The sequence below is a fragment of the Branchiostoma floridae genome, chromosome 2, assembly GCF_000003815.2.
Source record: "Branchiostoma floridae strain S238N-H82 chromosome 2, Bfl_VNyyK, whole genome shotgun sequence".
Lineage (NCBI taxonomy): Eukaryota > Metazoa > Chordata > Leptocardii > Amphioxiformes > Branchiostomatidae > Branchiostoma > Branchiostoma floridae.
In genome coordinates this window covers 5,678,944-5,697,419 of record NC_049980.1, presented here as the reverse complement: position 1 = coordinate 5,697,419, position 18,476 = coordinate 5,678,944, and the positions used below count along the sequence as shown (strand labels likewise).

The following is an 18,476-nucleotide window of genomic DNA, read 5'->3' as shown; positions in this document are numbered from 1 at the left end:
AGGGGATTCGAGTTCCCAAAGTTACTTTGTAACTTTTGCACAAACGAGCGAAGGGGGCCTTTGGGGGTTACCCGCTAGCCGCTAATGCGGTCACTTGGGTAACCGCGAAAAAGCGCCCTCGGACATTCGGACTTCCGAACTTTCAATCAGAATGTGCGTACCTTTCAACACTTGAGTATCATCGTAGGGCCCGAGGGCAAAAGGGAAAAGTGATTCGAGTACCCATAAGTACTTTGTCACTATTCGACATAAGAATGAAGGGTCGCATGGGGGATAACCGCTAAGCGACCCCTTCGGTAACCGAAAAAAAGCGACCCCTTACAATCGGACTTCCGAAATTTCAAACAAAATGTGCGTTACTTTCAACACTTGAATATCATAGTAAAACCCGTGGGCAAAAGGTAAAAAGTGATTTGAGTACCCAAATTTACTTTGTAACTTTTCTACATACGAATGAAGGCTCACCTGGGGGATAACCGCTAACCGCTAAGCGAACCCTTTGGTAACCGCAAAAAAGCGACCCCTTACAATCGGACTTCCGAAATTTCAAACAAAATGTGCGTTACTTTCAACACTTGAATATCATAGTAAAACCCGTGGGCAAAAGGTGAAAAAGGTGATTTGAGTACCCAAAATTACTTTGTAACTTTTCTACATACGAATGAAGGCTCACCTGGAGGATAACCGCTAACCGCTAAGCGAACCCTTCGGTAACCGCAAAAAAGCGACCCCTTACAATCGGACTTCCGAAATTTCAAACAAAATGTGCGTTACTTTCAACACTAGAATATGAATATCATAGTAAAACCCGTGGGCAAAAGGTAAAAAGTGATTTGAGTACCCAAAATTACTTTGTAACTTTTCTACATACGAACGAAAGCTCACCTGGGGGATAACCGCTAACCGCTAAGCGAACCCATCGGTAACCGCAAAAAAGCGACCCCTTACGATCGGACTTCCGAAATTTCAAACAAAATGTGCGTTACTTTCAACACTTGAATATCATAGTAAAACCCGTGGGCAAAAGGTAAAAAGTGATTTGAGTACCCAAAATTACTTTGTAACTTTTCTACATACGAATGAAGGCTCACCTGGGGGATAACCGCTAACCGCTAAGCGAACCCTTCGGTAACCGCAAAAAAGCGACCCCTTACAATCGGACTTCCGAAATTTCAAACAAAATGTGCGTTACTTTCAACACTTGAATATCATAGTAAAACCCGTGGGCAAAAGGTAAAAAGTGATTTGAGTACCCAAAATTACTTTGTAACTTTTCTACATACGAATGAAGGCTCACCTGGGGGATAACCGCTAACCGCTAAGCGAACCCTTCGGTAACCGCAAAAAAGCGACCCCTTACAATCGGACTTCCGAAATTTCAAACAAAATGTGCGTTACTTTCAACACTTGAATATCATAGTAAAACCCGTGGGCAAAAGGTAAAAAGTGATTTGAGTACCTAAAATTACTTTGGTAACTTTTCTACATACGAATGAAGGCTCACCTGGGGGATAACCGCTAACCGCTAAGCAAACCCTACGGTAACCGCAAAAAAGCGACCCCTTACGATCGGACTTCCGAAATTTCAAACAAAATGTGCGTTACTTTCAACACTTGAATATCATAGTAAAACCCGTGGGCAAAAGGTAAAAAGTGATTTGAGTACCTAAAATTACTTTGTAACTTTTCTACATACGAATGAAGGCTCACCTGGGGGATAACCGCTAAGCGAACCCTTCGGTAACCGCAAAAAAGCGACCCCTTACGATCGGACTTCCGAAATTTCAAACAAAATGTGCGTTACTTTCAACACTTGAATATCATAGTAAAACCCGTGGGCAAAAGGTAAAAAGTGATTTGAGTACCCCAAATTACTTTGTAACTTTTCTACATACGAATGAAGGCTCACCTGGGGGATAACCGCTAACCGCTAAGCGAACCCTTCGGTAACCGCAAAAAAAGCGACCCCTTACGATCGGACTTCCGAAATTTCAAACAAAATGTGCGTTACTTTCAACACTTGAATATCATAGTAAAACCCGTGTGCAAGAGGTAAAAAGTCATTTGAGTACCCAAAATTACTTTGTAACTTTTCTACATACGAATGAAGGCTCACCTGGGGATAACCGCTAACCGCTGTCAGTATTAGCGGCGGAACACCCGTGGATTTCATCACTACATATCGATGAAATCCACAGCCGTGGAGTTCATTATCCTTCTACCGATGAAATCCACAGCTGTGGATTTCATCAACATAGTGATGAACTCCACAGCTGTGGAGTTTATCAATCCACGGTCCTTGGATATACCTGAATGTCAAAATACGATTCGTGGGCATGATTTGTGTATATTTCTAGGTATACATTTTAATTTTTCGTTTCTTAAAACATCTCGGCAGGGCTCCGGTTTGGAAATGTGACCAAAGCCTATGGACATGCTGTAGAGGTTGCAAATGCTGTGTACGTACCTACGACCAAGAATGGCATGGCGGCCACCAGCGTGTTAAACTTGATCCCACAGTAGGCCATCAGGCCGATGGTCGCTAGTACGGCCATCCCCGCGCCCAGGACGCCCACCATGCCCAGGAAAGGCTTATCCACCCCGTCTTCCAATGTCACACCACCGAGGACCGCTCCGCTAAAGATTCTGTCCTCGAGCGGGTATCGTACCGTAGCATTCGGTACCTGTGCCGCGATGAAATCCAACAAGTTCAGACCGGTTACAACGCATTCTGATTCCCACCTAGCACAGATGGACGTATAGTTCAGACCACGATCCTCTGTTTTTATTTCCGTGATGTCTTTATGAAGAGAACTGGCGGCTTTCACAACCACCTCGTGGAGCACATTGTTCGCTAGATCGCCACGACCTCTGACAATGACGGCGGCATACCGCCCTGATGTGGCGAGCCGTGACGGTAGAAAGTGTTCCGAATCGTTGGTCGGGAAATGTTCCTGAACGTATGCCCTCTCCACCTTCCCTGCCCCGCTGTCGGGAGTGTAAAGTTTCTCGATAGAATTCTCATTGTCTATAAAGTAGAGTCCCCCTCCCAGACCTCCAGCCACTAGTAGAGATACGAACAGAAAGACACCTGGCTGCTTTGTTATTAGCCGTCCAAACTTTTTAAAACCTTTGCTCATCCATCTTTCAAAGAAGCTATGTTCCATTCTGATGTTGCAAACGGTCTTGTCCAATTGCAGCTGTCAGATGTCTGAAATGCGAAAAAAAATACACTCAAAAACCAGAAGGTAAATTTTTTAAGCAAAAACATGATCAGTATATTTATCTTCACATGGTCTATCCTTGCAAATTAATACGTTATTTCTATGACAAGCACATTCATGTATATCGCTAACCTAACAGTCCCCCCAGTTCTGTTCTACTTTTTGCTGCATTCTGTATCCGTGTTGGCAGCCCTCTAGTGCAGGTCATTGAGAAAAGGGGGAGGAAAAATGAAAAAGAGCAAAAACAATTCATTCCCCTTTCCTGGAGTTAAACATAACAAGAGTTTTCGAGAGCGTTAAGCATGCTTTCAATATGATGACATATTGCCTGCATTGTATACATGTAGTATAACATTTGTAATTTTGCAACATTGTGAATTTGAACATGTCGTATATCATACTGCGTATAGAACGTTTCATATACGTTTGTGCAGCATATTAATCTCCAGCACATGCGCTATATCACACCTTCCTACATATGCATTAAAATTTCTTAAAGATACATTCACAGCTTTTCTAGTTATGCTGTTCACGGATACACTTTTGTTCTGAGCTTTTCTATATATTGACAATTCTATCTACTAAAAGCTGCTTTTATCGAAGTACAAAATTTTTGCAGTTGCAGATAATTAGAGAGTCTGCAAAAGATGAATGCTCAGTAGATATGAGATGTTTCCATATTTAGTGGCATTATGCGTATACAGAACGGCACAGGAATCCCAGAATATACGTCGTTTTGTCTGAAATTTCAGGTCTTTGGCTTTCAATACCATGGCATAGGAGCCCAAGATATAAATTGGTCTCTGATAATAGTCACAAATACAGAAATGAATCATTTCAAAGTGGCGTATACCATGCCAAATGTGCCGAGATTCCATGTTTTAAGATACATATTCTGTTGCGAAAAATGTAAATACTTGATGAAGTGCTGTTTACTAAAGAAATACATCATGATATCTCAGGTCATTGGGTTCTAAGACATAGAAGCTAACAATATACAATATCCGTCTTCTAAAGATAGCGAAGAATCCCCCAAAAGAATGTTTTCAAAAATATTCCGAAATGTTCCAAAAACTGAATGAATAAAAGATAAATAAATAAAAAATACCCTTCAAGGAAGTTCACGTGGGATTGTGTAGTGGTGTGACAGCATGTTCAGCCCAGAACCTAGGAATTTCCAAGTTGGAATCATGTCATATCATCGAACTTTACACGACATTTCTCGCTCAGAAGTACCTAGCTACGGTTAGAAACGTCCCTCGGATAGGACGCCAAAGGCGTGTGTTGTAGTTTGATTCTACCCTAAGCAGAGAAGGGAATTTTATGGGTACTACAAAACAACACGGAACAAATAGTTCACATAACTTTGTTGTTTTAATATTTATGTCAATGCACATACACCCAGGTCAAACGTGGGTACACAAGGGGTTTTCTACGTATGTACGATACATGCTGCGTATACGAGTTGGAGCCAGCAAGCGGCTGTTACCTGGCCATGGCTTTATACTATACTAATCTCAATGATGCAAACAGCAGTGTTTTTCTTTGAGGTATTTCCTAGCGTTCAAAAGGAGATTGGAGTGCATCATCCTTACTATCAAATCATTATGAAAGGTTGAACTGAAAATGCCTTCTAATTTGTTCACTTGTATTTTGATGAAGAAAATTATTTTCCATTTCTTTTTTGGAATTCATCGTAAGTACAATATGAAAACAGGTGCACAATAAAAAAGCTTTTTGTTGAAACTCCACTCGAGTAGAAGGAAGGCCAATAATGTGAAATACTTGCAGTTAATATATAACGATATTCATTCGTTATTAACTCTGTACACGTTTGCGTATTGGTTTTCAAACTACACTCCCAGGACAACCTATGCCACTAAAGCCATAGAGAGCTCCGAACTTTAGAATAGGTTGGATAATTGGATAAAATGTAACGACAAATGAGTGATACAATTAAGCGGGTTCTGTGGTATATATTTCGTTTACCCGCCCCTTCCCCCCGCCATAGAATAGTCCGTATTACGCAATATCTAAATTATTTTTAAAAAAATCGGCGAAAATAACACAACAGTGCCGCAGGTAACGAACCCCGCATTGCCGCACCGGTGCCCCAAGTGCAGTGAGATACCACCTAGTATCTTAGATGGGGCCTTCTTATTTTCATCTTGATATAACGTTAAGGGCATAAGCTACACAACGGTACGGGATGTGGGCCAAGTACTATCACAGTGCAACATATGAGCCCTGTTTGACCCTTACAGACAGTTGCTCTTACAAAATTGCAAAGTCACGGATGCCTCAGACCGTCAATGTTGAGCAAATAAAGCAAAGGAATGTTGCCAGGAAAAAGACTCTCATCAACAAAAAAAGAAGGTTGCTTTGTAGGGTGGTGAGACACCATGTTGACACAAAGCAAGCTATTATCAGTTCAGGCTTGCAGCATGCATACGTATACGTTATCACAAAGGCATCTCTGAACAACCACCAAAAATGGTTTTCTTTCCACTCTACACTTTACTTTGCATATTTTTCATAGTAAGGATAAACTTGTTCTTCAGCTAGATCTCTTTTACATATCAGTTCGCAGCTAGAATATATAAATCGTCTTCAACAAGATCTCTTCAGTGTCACTGACGAAAACTACTGAATAGTAGTTGAAACGCCTGACCGTTTCCAAAACCATATCCAGTTGCTTGAGTAACTGCTTTTTGTTGTATCTTACTACCTGGATGTCTAACCTACATCGACTCATCTCTGAAATGGTCAACTACAGCATTTTGTTGCTTTTACATAGTACATTTACGACGTGTATGAGTTTATGATATAATTTTAGATGTTTCTATTTTATTATCAATTCAGACATGACCGTAATGTCATGACCCAGGACCAATAGGTCGATGCTCGCCATGCCCCAACCTTGTGCCCTTGGGAAAGGCACTTTACACGATATACTGTGGGACTGTGGAAGGAGAGCGACCCCGTGGGCGTCAGAGGAAAACCTGGCAAGACAACATCAGCGATTGGACATCGCTTAACCTACAGGAAAGACTGGCTGTAGCAGAAGACAGAGGGGCCTGGAGACAACTCTCCATCTTCATGGCTACCTTGCCCCCCCCCCCCCCCCAACGATCTGAAGGTCAAGGGACTAGGTAGGTAGGTAGGTACCCACCATGACGGTATTTCTGAAAACGTTCAGGCTGTACGGGGCAGGCGCGTCGACCGTACTGGCACAAAGTTTTGCCTGCACGTAAAGTTGTACGGCGTGTCCGCGTGCCAAAATCCATCGAATTCCCTACGAGTTCGTACGGAGGTGGTACTTAATCCCAAAAGATTGCCGTAAACACGTAGGCAGCACGTATTTGCACGTACGGCGGATTGCATCCTTAGCTTAACTTATAATTACTGGCGCATAGCTTCGTAGTTTACATGGTCAAATACTACTACTATGAAAGGAAATATATCTCTCCAAAATTTGACCCATGGGTAGATATGAAATCGTACTAGCAGTTCCCACCTCTGCATTAGAACAAGCTAGTACGTATACGGTCACATAGGTCGTGCGATCGTCGTACGATCGTTAACTTTGAGCATTTTGGAAGTTCAACTGTCAAGTTCAACTGTCTTGGTACACAAAATGCTGTTTTGGATCCATGTCGGTGGTTCTGTCACGGCCTGCTTGAAAATCCTATGGCATCAAAATCGCACGACGATCTTACGACCTATATGGCCGCGCCCTTAGCTTAGTTTCCCCATTGACCCAAGCATTGACTACCCTGTCTACATATTGGCCACCTGTCTATTGCGACCATTTTCTTCAAGTCCGTTCGAAGTCGATGGAGGTTAGCAGGTCGAGTGCAAAATACAGGTTTGACTACAGTCCATACATGAGTGTTACACGCAACTTGGAAGTCAGTATTTTGGAACAACAGTCAAACATTTATGTAAGTTATTTCAAAATCTGCAGGGTTTAGTACACATGTACCACCTGCACCAAGTAAGTATAAGAGAAGATTATGTCAAGACGTTTACCTCAAATCGCTGTGAACAAACTGTCCGCCACCGGAGTCCAGTAGATCTCAGGCTCCCTAAAATAGCAGTACTAGTCGCTCCCGGATCTTTGTTCAACAATCGCCTCCGGCAAAATGAGGTACTGTATTCATGCACGCCATGCCGCCTTTGGACAAAGGGCTCCAAAAACACAAGTAAGCAGCTCGATGTGGGAAAGTAAATGTATACATAGCAAACATGCATGCCAGCAATATATTGTCAATTTGTCTGGAATGTTGGAAGTCACGCTATGGTCACCTATCTGAATTTGAACCACTGCGCCCGGCGGCCCGGTAGTAGTTTGCGGGAAGTCACGCTATGGTCACCTATCTGAATTTGAACCCTTTTCCCCCGGCGACCCGGTAGTAGTTTGCGGGAACGAAAAATAGAAAAATACTATACAAAAGGTAAGACACACACACACAAACACACACACACACACACACACACACACACACACACACACACACACACACACACACACATACACATACATACACACACACACACACACACACTCGTACACACACGCAAACCGCATTGACAGATTGTGCTTTGTTGCCAAGATATTTCCAATGAAAGGTTCGTCCGTACGTTTTTTTGGGGGGAGGCCACGTCCGCCACGTATTTCTGAAAACATTCAGGCAGGAGCGTCGCTCGTACTGGCACGTACGGGGGGCGAATCCGCAGCCCGATGGCGTATGGCACACACAGTTTTGCCTGCACGTAAAGTTCTACGGCGTGTCTGCGTGCTCCAAAATCCGTCGGATTCCCTACGAGTTCGTACGGAGGCGGTACTTACGACTTACGGATCCCAAAAGATTTCCCACGTTTTGGCACGTAGATAGCACGTATTTGCACGTACGGCGGGTTGTGCCCTTAGCTTAAGGCGGGTTGTGGCTTTAGCTAAATCGCTATAATATAATATTCCGGTGGGTCAAACTAAATAATGGTATTGTGGGAAAAGGTCCATTGGTACGTAATTGTAATCCGCAAACCGTATTGAAAAATTGTGCTTTGTTGCCGAGAAACCAATGAAAGGTTAATCTTAACAAACTGCTAACTACCCCTAACGCTAGAAAATCTGAATCCCCAAACTATCTGCCGGTGGGGACTATTGTGGGAAAAGGTCCCTTGGTACGTAATAATGTAATCCGAAAACCGCATTGAAAGTGCTTTGTTGCCGAGATTTTCTCGATGGAATGTTCATCTTTAATTTAACTAACCGCTACATAATCCTAGCGCCAGAAAATCTGACTTGCTAAACTTATAATCTTTCGGTGGGCTAAACTTGGTATCGTTGGAAAGGTCTATTCTCACCACAAAGTGATGGGGAAGGCAAAAACAGGTTCGAACAACCTACAAGTTGCCATTCTTCACATAAAAATAACATCAGAACATACGATATAGAATATGAATAACACATAAGTGAAAAACATATATAAACAGACCATATATATAATCTGGATGCTAATACCTTATTGACTACCTAGCGCGGCCTTAAAACTACACAAGTGCTACAACCACAAGAAGTGGACCAAGTGCAAGGAAGATCAAGACTGTAGTCTAATATGGGTCTGTTATAAGCAGACTTGACTAACTTGAAAGTTCATCTGTGTTGGTAGAGGTCATTATTGAACTAGTTTAACTGTAATATTCAACACAAAAATTGGACTCACCCAAATTTTCGACTGAACTGCCCCAGTATTTGTCAAGGAATGAACAATCCACTGCTGTTGTGACGTCACTTTATGCAGATAGAATACGTGACTCAGTAGCAGTGGATCAGAGGTTGCAGGAAGTCTATGGCGCCCACCGTCTCTGTTCTGGGATGGTTGTAAAGCTCTGATGCAGATGGCTTCTTTTATCCCTCTAGTGAAAAAGTCTGGCTCTGTGTTCAAGATCTTAAACTTTGTTCCAGATAGCTACCAATCTGGGAATGTACGAGTGAAGGAACGCTGTTGTCTTAGATCTAATAGGAGTAAGCATAAAAGATCTAAGACCCCTTGTCGGTCTTGTGTTTGTAATGGTAATCTTGGTTTGTAATTGCAATCTGCAAACTGCATTGATTGTGATTTGTTGACGAGATGTTACTGTTGAAATGTCAACTTTAACTAATTATCTGCTCTCTCACACTGCATGCTGGATTGAATGAGACGGAGAGGGAGCGGGCTTGGTAAAGTTTCATTGCGTTCTCACAGCATTGAAAACCACCAACTTTAACTAATCTCCAACAAACCCTAAATGTCTTTCTACATGTGCATCAAAAGGAAGAAAGAAGATCAAACCAGCAAAGGAATATATCTTTTTCCATAACATAGAAACATAAAAACACATGAGGCATGAGCTAGGCTGATGTGCTTATGATGTATTTGTTGGTTGATATTAATGCCAGTTTCTATATACTTTTTGCACATGGCTAAATTTCAGGGCATATTGTACCCAAAACGTAGTGTGTTAAGCCATGGCGCAGTTAACCAGGTATGGACATTCTCTTACGCTGAGACATCTAATAGCGCCAACCTCTTGTCTGTACTCTGCTATCTCAACTGTCACCATCCGATAAGTTCTTGTGGGCATTGCCACAAACCAGCTTTCAGCCAATCAGAGAATAGGCTTTTCAGTTTTCAAAAGGGATCTTGCATTCATAAGGGTAATAAGCTCATTAATATTTAGAAGCAGGGCGGTCAGGAATTGATGGTGACAGCTGAGATAGCAGAGTACAGACAAGAGGCGGTTTGCTGGTGCCGTTGGATGTCTCTGTGTAGGAGAATGGGCATGGATTACAAACAGTGTTCATTGTATTTTCAACAGAGATTCCATCTTGTCCAGATAGTCCTCTGATGCAGTAGGCCCTGGCTTGGAGGTCACAAAACCAATATACTTCTCCATGTACAGAGGCTCTACTGGCTCTGTAGAACCTGTTGTTGTATATATAGGTATGACTTTCACATGGGCATAATCTATCTCCATGCCTTCACATACAATTGCAAATCCTTCAGTGTTCAGTCCCTTCTTCATGATCAGGCCTACAGTTCTAGCACACAGGAGGAGTTTAGTGTAAGCATCTGATGGAAGACTGAAGATATCACTGGACAGGTGTGTCCGTGGGACCACAACTGTATATCCAGGTGTGTTGGGGAAGGGGGTAAGGAAGGCTACGTGGTCCCTGTCTTCCCACACGCGCCACTGTAGCAGCTCTCCGCGAACGATGCGAGCAAACAGGTTGTCGTCGGACGCCTCCCCAAAGAAGGTTGTGTCTGGAGAGAACTTGGGATGACTTTGACTCACTTCACCATTGTCTGGTAAGCTGTACATTATGGAGAGATACGAATTGAAAAGAAATATGTTAGAATTGTAGAACTAGTTTACTGATGTTTCCAGGATCTCAAGGAAGAAAATGCTACTGGATGGTATCTTACAGTGTCCTACCATTTTTTCCTTGTATATCACTATTTTTTGAAGAACATGGAACAGTTACAAATGTACAGTTTATTCCAAAGGCTCAGTTACTGGTAGGAATACATTCAATACGTTTGAACCATTTTTACTGTTGGCATTAACCGAAACTCCTTGGTCCTAATAATACATGCATAAATGCATTAATACACACTTGCATTGGCTGGCTTGCAGGATGCGAGACTGGATGTTGTCCAGTGTAGAGTCTTCAGCACGAGGGCAGCTCTTTGTCGTGACATACCCAGGGCAAACAGTGCTAAACTCCGTCTCCTCTGCAAGCACAGGAGACCATCTCTCCCCCACACTGTCTAGGGGTAGGACTAGGGTGTGGGCATGACCTCTGACCTTGCTGTCGGCCACCATTGCACAACGTCGTACCGTCAGCTTTGCTGCAACGTGCTGGGCTATCTGAGGAAATGAACAACAATAAACCTTGTGAGAAGTATAGCAGGAATTGATGTTCAGTGCCCATCAATTGGCTTCTGTATTTATGAAGTTTTAAGGATGGATGGACAGATAATGCCTGTCCTTGGTGCTGAATGACACAGCACCGACACTATTGTCCCTGTCCTTGGTACTGAATAACATCTGACAACAGGTCAGTGGCATTGGTAGAAAAGTGGAGGGTGTTTGGCTTAGAGCTCAGAGGTCTTGTGCTTAAATCCCCTGACATGCTATGACGCTATGCCCTTGGGAATTTCCTCACTTCACTCAAATGAAAATAGTTACGTAGCTTCCATTAGGGATGTCCCTCGGAAAGGACATGAAATGGAGAACCTGTGTTTGAACAGCTAAAAGAACCTATCACACTTTACAATTGTAAAGAATAGGAGTCCATCCCAATTTGAGTGGTTCAATTAATCCTTATAATATACAGCATTTACTGTTCAGTACAAACTTGGTATGTTACGCGCAAAGGCGGTTTACCAGGTATGCAATACAAACAATTGCAAAGAAACAACAACAAATAGTGATGGACACAGACAATGAAAGAAACCAGACTGAGATAGAGCCACACCATTCTGTATATACCTGTTTAGTTGCCAGCATTAATTTTACAAACTGTTCCTCAGTCAGTGTCCACAAGTCTCTGGCCTCCAAGTCCTTACACATGACCACAGTGGCCCCTCTCAAGTTGGGGGTTGGGTCCAAGAAGGCCACATGTAGTTCATCTTCCCATAGAACTCGCTGGTTCCCTTGTTTGAGGGTAGATGTTGCTGATCCTTTACTCATTGTGGGGTCTGTGGAGTAAAGAAGGGCACAGTTGAATAAAGTGGATGCCATATACTATAGCTCCGCCCCCAGACAGGCAACACTCTCTTATTGGTCGAACGTCTAATTGCCATGCTATCATTGGCAGAACGAATAATTATAATGGACAGCTAAGAAGGATCGATTGATTGGCAACTTCTTGTAGTTCACAGACACTGAAATCCATGGGAGACTGACATTCCCACAGACTTTCTCAAAGTTTCTGTATCATATTTCAACGGAAAGGAGTATGGTCTACAAACCATATCTTTACAACTTACATGATTTGATCTCAAGATAAAGCTTTATCAAAGTATATACTACACTGTAGTACGGAACGATGCACGAATGCACCTGTGAAAACTCACCTGTCAAAAGTTCTTCCTGAACATGACAGCATCATAACAAAAAAGTTAGGTAGCGTATAATAATTCACACCAGATACCTCAGCCACCAAGAATAGTTCCGATTGCCTTTATTTATCAAATGAGTCAAAGAGTCATCCTAGGTTTTTCGTTTCTATTCATTATTCCGGATTTTAGAATAATAGGAGTTACAACTTGCGGGTTGCGCGTGGATGCTGTCCCTGCAGGGCGAGCTGAGGTCACTGACCCCAGGTGCCAAGATGGCGGCCGTTCAGCTGACAGGAGTTCATGTCCTTTTGGTCATCACGTTCGGCATCATGGTCAGTATTTCAAGGATCAAAATACTGTCTGGGTGTTCATTATGTTGTTTTCTAAACAAATAGTTCGGTCTGAGTGTCACTCTGTTTTTGTAATGGTGGAAATTCATACATGTTTTGAAGCAGTGGGGAGGGGGACATCAAATTTTAACAACACAAAGAACATTTTGTTCTGATTTCGTTTCGTTTGATTTGACTTGGAATAATTATGCAATTCTTCTTACAAAATTTGTCATAATCTATGACAATCAGGTGTGACATTGATTGCATGCCTTGCATGTTTATAGAACATGTAATGTCAGAGAAAAGAAGACCTTAATTTTTACAAGGAGTGACGTTGAAGGACTTTTCACCTTTTGGTTTTGTCCTTGCAAGCAGGTTAAAATTTATATATCCTTGGTCTTAGATGTACCTGTATGTTTGCATATTTGTGTTTACCTACATGGAAGGGACACACATTTTTTTTGCTTTGTTTGTTTCCTCTTCTTCTCCAAATAGATATAAAATAAGGTCAATGACCTGGACCAGACAGCTGTCACCATGGTTACCGGTAAAGAAGCAGACACCCTGTGGTGTTCGGTTATATCATGGTTTAGCTTAGGCCCACTTTACATTACGCTTTTCTCGACAGCAGTGAAATTCTCCGCTGTCGGGACACTGCCGACGCACTCTCTTTATACTTTTAAGTTGTCGGGGTGAAAATTTGAAGACAGCGGGACTACGATAACGGGAATTCTCTTTACACAGGGCTCCCGCTCTCGCCAGTCTTGCTGTCGCGAAAAGTGTAATGTAAAGTAGGCCTTAGCACAGAGCTGGAGGGGCTCGGATCACTAAATATAAATGTGTTGGCATAAGAATAAACGTAACAGTACATTATGCAAAGGGGAATATTATATATTTGCCTGCAAATGCCACCTTTCTAACCTTGCTCTTGTTTTCTCTCCCAGGCATTCTTCCTGCTGTTCCTGTTTGCTAAGAGACAGATCATGAGGTTCGCCCTAAGGTCACACCGAGGACCACATGTGCTGGTGGGGTCAGCCTCTCCTGGGGTGAGTCACTCAGAGATGTAGAGTTGTGTACCTTAATGAATTTTAGATACAGGTATGTACATGAATAACGTTACTGGTTTAGGTACAGGTCCGGACCTGTATCTCTACGTAATACATGTAGCCAACTGTCTTTTTTTAGGGATGAACTGAATTGTCATCTTGTTTACAAGAAGGTATGAGGAGTTATTTATTTGGATGTCAAAACAATTTTTTGCAGTTTTAAATTGGCAGTTACAGTTAATAACTTATCTGTAGACTTAAAAATTTGTGTCTACTGGTGATTTAGTTTGTTTAGGTACAGGAACAGGTACAGGTACACAGGTTAAGGCGCAGGTCTTCTTGTAAAAGGGCTTATAAATATATTATAGCCTAATGCCCTTCCCACGTTCTGCATTTTACGTCTCCTTATTTGTCCAGCATTCAGAGTCTGGCATAGTTGCCAAACATTGCCAGCGTCCCAATATTGCTTCTGTCTTGGTTTACATTACAGTGGTCTGTATTTGCCATTGAGTTGCAGAGTTGGAGAATGTTCAAGTCAAAGAAGGTGCAGTGAAGAAATAAGATACAGTTACCATATTACTATTACCGGTGGTTAAATCCATTTCTTTCTTTCTACCAGTCCATGAAAGAGGAGATAGAGAGACGGCTAGACAGGATAGCAGGCATCAAGTATGAACCAAGGCTCCTGTGTGCTGTGGAGCCTGGCATGCTGGCAGAGCCTACAGATGGAACAGGTAAGGAGAACAGTTCCTATATCATATATAACATGTGGACAGGATAGCAGGCATCAAGTATGAACCAAGGCTCCTATGTGCTGTGGAGCCTGGCATGCTGGCAGAGCCTACAGATGGAACAGGTTAGGAGAACACTCCCAAATTATAACATGTAGTTATAGACTAGACAGGATAGCAGGCATCAAGTATGAACCAAGGCTCCTGTGTGCTGTGGAGCCTGGCATGTTGGCAGAACCTACAGATGGAACAGGTAAGGAGAACACTCCCAAATTATAACATGTAGTTAGACTAGACAGGATAGCAGGTATCAAGTATGAACCAAGGATCCTGTGTGCTGTGGAGCCTGGCATGTTGGCAGAACCTACAGATGGAACAGGTAAGGAGAACACTCCCAAATTATAACATGTGGACAGGATAGCAGGCATCAAGTATGAACCAAGGCTCCTGTGTGCTGTGGAGCCTGGTATGCTGGCAGAGCCTACAGATGGAACAGGTAAGGAGAACACTCCCAAATTATAACATGTAGTTATAGACTAGACAGGATAGCAGGCATCAAGTATGAACCAAGGCTCCTTTGTGCTGTGGAGCCTGGCATGTTGGCAGAGCCTACAGATGGAACAGGTAAGGAGAACAGTACCTAAATTATAACATGTAGTTAGACTAGACAGGATAGCAGGCATCAAGTATGAACCAAGGCTCCTGTGTGCTGTGGAGCCTGGCATGCTGGCAGAGCCTACAGATGGAACAGGTAAGGAGAACAGTTCCCAAATTATAACATAGACTATACATAAATTATAACATGTAGTTAGACTAGACAGGATAGCAGGTATCAAGTATGAACCAAGGCTCCTGTGTGCTGTGGAGCCTGGCTTGTTGGCAGAGCCTACAGATGAAACAGGTAAGTGCTAACCCATAACAAATGGACTAGTAAGGCATCAAGTACATGTATTGTGTATGACCCATGGCTCCTGTTTGCTGTGGTGCCTGGCATACTGGCACAACCTATGGATTGAACAAGTAAGGAACATATAGTTAGACTAGACAGAACAGCAGGCATTTTAATTATACTTAAAAGTACCTGTGCATGTATGTGTATGAACGGCAGTTCTTGTGTGCTATGGAGCCTGGCATACTTTTAGAACTTGCAGATGGAACAAATATGACTAAGAGAAACAAGACATCCTAATAATATCATCAAAGTTAACTATAACATATAAAGCCACCATTGTTAGCTGAATTGTAGCCTTGACATCTCATGTTGATGTCAATTTTTAAACTGCTAAATTGCTGTTGATATCAACAGTTTCTTCTACTTTTCCTGTTCTTAGTTGAAGGAGACTACAACTACATTTATAGGATGAAAGCAGTGGATGCAGCTGCACTACTGGGTAAGTGTTACAGGATTTAAAACTATATAATAATATTATATAATACTGTACTAATACAATTTCAGTAGCTGATCAGATAAATCAGGGGTGCTGTTCTCTGCTACAAATGTACATGTATGTTTTTGTCCTCCATGTGTAAAGGTAGTTTTGACAGGATACTAGTAGTAATATAGGGTCATGACATTGTCCCACAAACTATTATGCTGAAGATGAATTCCACTATCTGTTGATATGATGTTCCACTTATATTCAAGAAAGACAGAAGGTAGTGAATGTAACACCAACACTATCTTCCCCAAGACGAGTACTTATATTGTATCTGGTCCAAAGTATATCTAAAGCTATACACAAAAGAGATTTAATTCTTTCGAACACATTTTGTAACGAAAACTATTTTATTCGTCATTCTTTTACTCTATTATGTGTATAGTTACTGACATTATAAATAGAATAGCTTATATTTTGAACTTGTGAAATACATTTTTTATCTGTATTGTTTGGATTTTTGCCATACACATGTAGTATCTAATGATCATTGTGCAATAAAGTTTCATTTTAATTTGATCTTGTCTCTGCCCGACAGATGCCCAGTTACAGGAGCTGGACCCTGAGTTGCGGCGCCCGGCAGGGAAGAGTTTCCGACAGCACCTGACGGAGCTGCGTGAGGGGCCGGGCGCACCGCTCAAGTCCGCCAAACTCTCCCTCTGTAACTCCTTCGCAGATTCCTACGAACATGCCAGGCATGGGCAGAAGGTAATGCAAATGTCCACAATCATGAGCAAAACCATAGAGAAGGAAAATCAAGCTTTTTTTACATAGTAGTAGTAGTCCATTGTGTTTTGCTGCTGCAGTAGTCTGGACACCCTGCAGCTGCAATAGTCTTTCTTCAAGTCTCTCCATTGTGTCTTATTTGTTGCAAGCTTTCTTACCTCCTGTAATTTTCTTTCTAACCTCAACAGTCCCAGCCCTCTGTGAGGTCTACTCTCAGTGTACTCAAATTCAGAAGATACATGGTCATTATATAACACATTTGTGTTCCACATTGTTTGAAGACAACATAGTATAAAATATATAAACTACCATAGCATTTTTATTTAGAGTTGGATGCAATGCTGCCCAGTTGACCTGAATCGAATTTCAAGTCAAGGAAATGTAAAAGGAGAACTATAGTTGCTACCAGGAATATTATATATGGATAGGCAATCTTATGTTTTCATTAATTAGTTTTAAGAAATGTTGTATGTTGTTTGTTACAGCCCTTTGGTGAAGCGGAGTACAGGAAGTATGTGGCAACTTTGAATGAGTTGCTGACCTGGTGAGTTTGCCTTCAATGTACTTGTGTTTCCAAGAGAAGAAACAGATTTCTGTATACTGTATTTTCTTATGACGTATACAGAATATATAGTCATGTAGTCATGCGCTAAGAACCTGAGAGGCCAAGGACATGTCAAAATTAATTCAAGAAAGTTTTGGTGATGTGTCATTCAGTACCATTAAGGATACTTGGGACACTAGTCTTGTTGATATGTCATTCAGTACCAAGGACAGGGACACTACTTTTGTTGATATGTCATTTAGTAACAAGGAAAGGGACACTAATTTTGATGATATGTAATTCAGTACCAAGAAAGGGGCACCAGTCTTGTTGATATGTCATTCAGTACCAAGGAAAGGGACACTAGTCTTGTTGAAACGTCATTCAGTACCAAGGAAAGGGACACTAGTCTTGCTGATATGTCATTCAGTACCAGGGGAAGGGACACTAGTCTTGGTGTAATATAATTCACCAAGGACAGGACATTTTCTATGTACATAATTCATCAGAAATTTTGTGCATATTACTATGTCAATATTACTATGGTAGCTTTAACTAATCAAATATCAATACTGGGTAGAGGCACATTGTACATGTGAACAGACAATACTAGTAATGCTTACTAATGAAATCATCTTTTCTTCAGCATCAAGAACAAAATCTACAGAAAGAAGAGCCATGTGACCTTCCAGAATGTTGCGCAGGTGTACAGCAACAGCACCAGCAGCCACAAGATGTCAGCAGACAGCATCCTGCTGGCCGAGGAGGAAGCTGTCGCAGGGAGGGGGGAGGAGGAGATAGAGCTGGATGTGCTGGACGCAGATTCCAGCGGCGCATCGTACGAAACCTCGGTGTAGAACAGAGTTGCTGTAAATGCAGAAACTTTCGCAGTGGTTTAATGTTCGCGGTTTTTGCTTCACCGCGAATCTAAAACCACCACAAACATTTTCCTACGGCAGTAAGAGACTACGGTGCATGGTGCTACCGCAAACGGTAAACTACTGCAAAAAGTCCCTTTTTCCGCTACCGCGAAATTAGATCCCCGCGAATTTAAATGCATTTACAGTATATTGAAGCCAGGAGGAGACAGTGGCTGGGAGGGGGGAGGAGGAGATAGAGCTGGACGTGCTGGACGCAGACTCTAGCGGGGCATCGTACGAAACCTCGGTGTAGAACAGAGTTGCTGTAAATGCAGAAAATTTCGCGGTGGTTCAATGTTCGCGGTTTTTGCAGTGGCTGCTTCACTGCAAATTTAAAACCACCACAAACATTTTCCTACGGCAGTAAGAGACTATGGTGCATGGTGCTACCACAAACTGAAAAC

The 18,476-nt window shown here is 42.2% G+C and overlaps 2 protein-coding genes and 1 long non-coding RNA gene across 4 annotated transcripts in view; 2 read left to right on the top strand and 1 right to left on the bottom strand.

Moving 5' to 3' along the window:
• LOC118410227 overlaps window positions 1-6,313 on the top strand; it is a 20,869-nt gene extending 14,556 nt beyond the window's left edge. The window contains exon 4 of one of the 2 annotated variants that reach the window (XR_004830537.1): window positions 6,087-6,313. This is a non-coding gene — a long non-coding RNA (uncharacterized LOC118410227). Of the gene's footprint in view, window positions 1-2,398; window positions 2,589-6,086 lie in introns of those variants that run through there. The other variant, XR_004830536.1, reaches the window with a different exon arrangement.
• A 3,130-nt stretch (window positions 6,314-9,443) lies between these two features.
• Window positions 9,444-12,000, bottom strand: LOC118410203. Its single transcript, XM_035811755.1, has 3 exons — window positions 11,766-12,000; window positions 10,888-11,141; window positions 9,444-10,584 (listed from the first exon to the last, which is right to left on the bottom strand). Exons 1-3 carry the CDS (start codon window positions 11,964-11,966, stop codon window positions 10,071-10,073), a joined length of 969 nt encoding a protein of 322 aa, XP_035667648.1. The 5' UTR covers window positions 11,967-12,000; the 3' UTR covers window positions 9,444-10,070.
• Window positions 12,001-12,529: 529 nt separating this feature from the next.
• LOC118410209 (protein C1orf43 homolog) lies at window positions 12,530-18,104 on the top strand. The gene is made up of 7 exons (XM_035811766.1): window positions 12,530-12,669; window positions 13,614-13,715; window positions 14,335-14,449; window positions 15,778-15,837; window positions 16,421-16,590; window positions 17,094-17,152; window positions 17,799-18,104. Exons 1-7 carry the CDS (start codon window positions 12,562-12,564, stop codon window positions 18,007-18,009), a joined length of 825 nt encoding a protein of 274 aa, XP_035667659.1. The 5' UTR covers window positions 12,530-12,561; the 3' UTR covers window positions 18,010-18,104.
• The last annotated feature ends 372 nt before the right edge of the window (window positions 18,105-18,476 follow it).

Coding starts and splice junctions, on each gene's coding strand:
- LOC118410203 (XM_035811755.1), bottom strand. CDS start 11,966: ATGAGTAAAGGATCAGCAACATCTACCCTCAAACAAGGGAACCAGCGA. Junction 11,142..11,765: donor TAATGCTGGCAACTAAACAG/GTATATACAGAA, acceptor TCATTTCCTCAG/ATAGCCCAGCACGTTGCAGC. Junction 10,585..10,887: donor CTGCAAGCCAGCCAATGCAA/GTGTGTATTAAT, acceptor CATAATGTACAG/CTTACCAGACAATGGTGAAG.
- LOC118410209 (XM_035811766.1), top strand. CDS start 12,562: ATGCTGTCCCTGCAGGGCGAGCTGAGGTCACTGACCCCAGGTGCCAAG. Junction 15,838..16,420: donor GGATGCAGCTGCACTACTGG/GTAAGTGTTACA, acceptor TCTGCCCGACAG/ATGCCCAGTTACAGGAGCTG. Junction 16,591..17,093: donor ATGCCAGGCATGGGCAGAAG/GTAATGCAAATG, acceptor TGTTTGTTACAG/CCCTTTGGTGAAGCGGAGTA.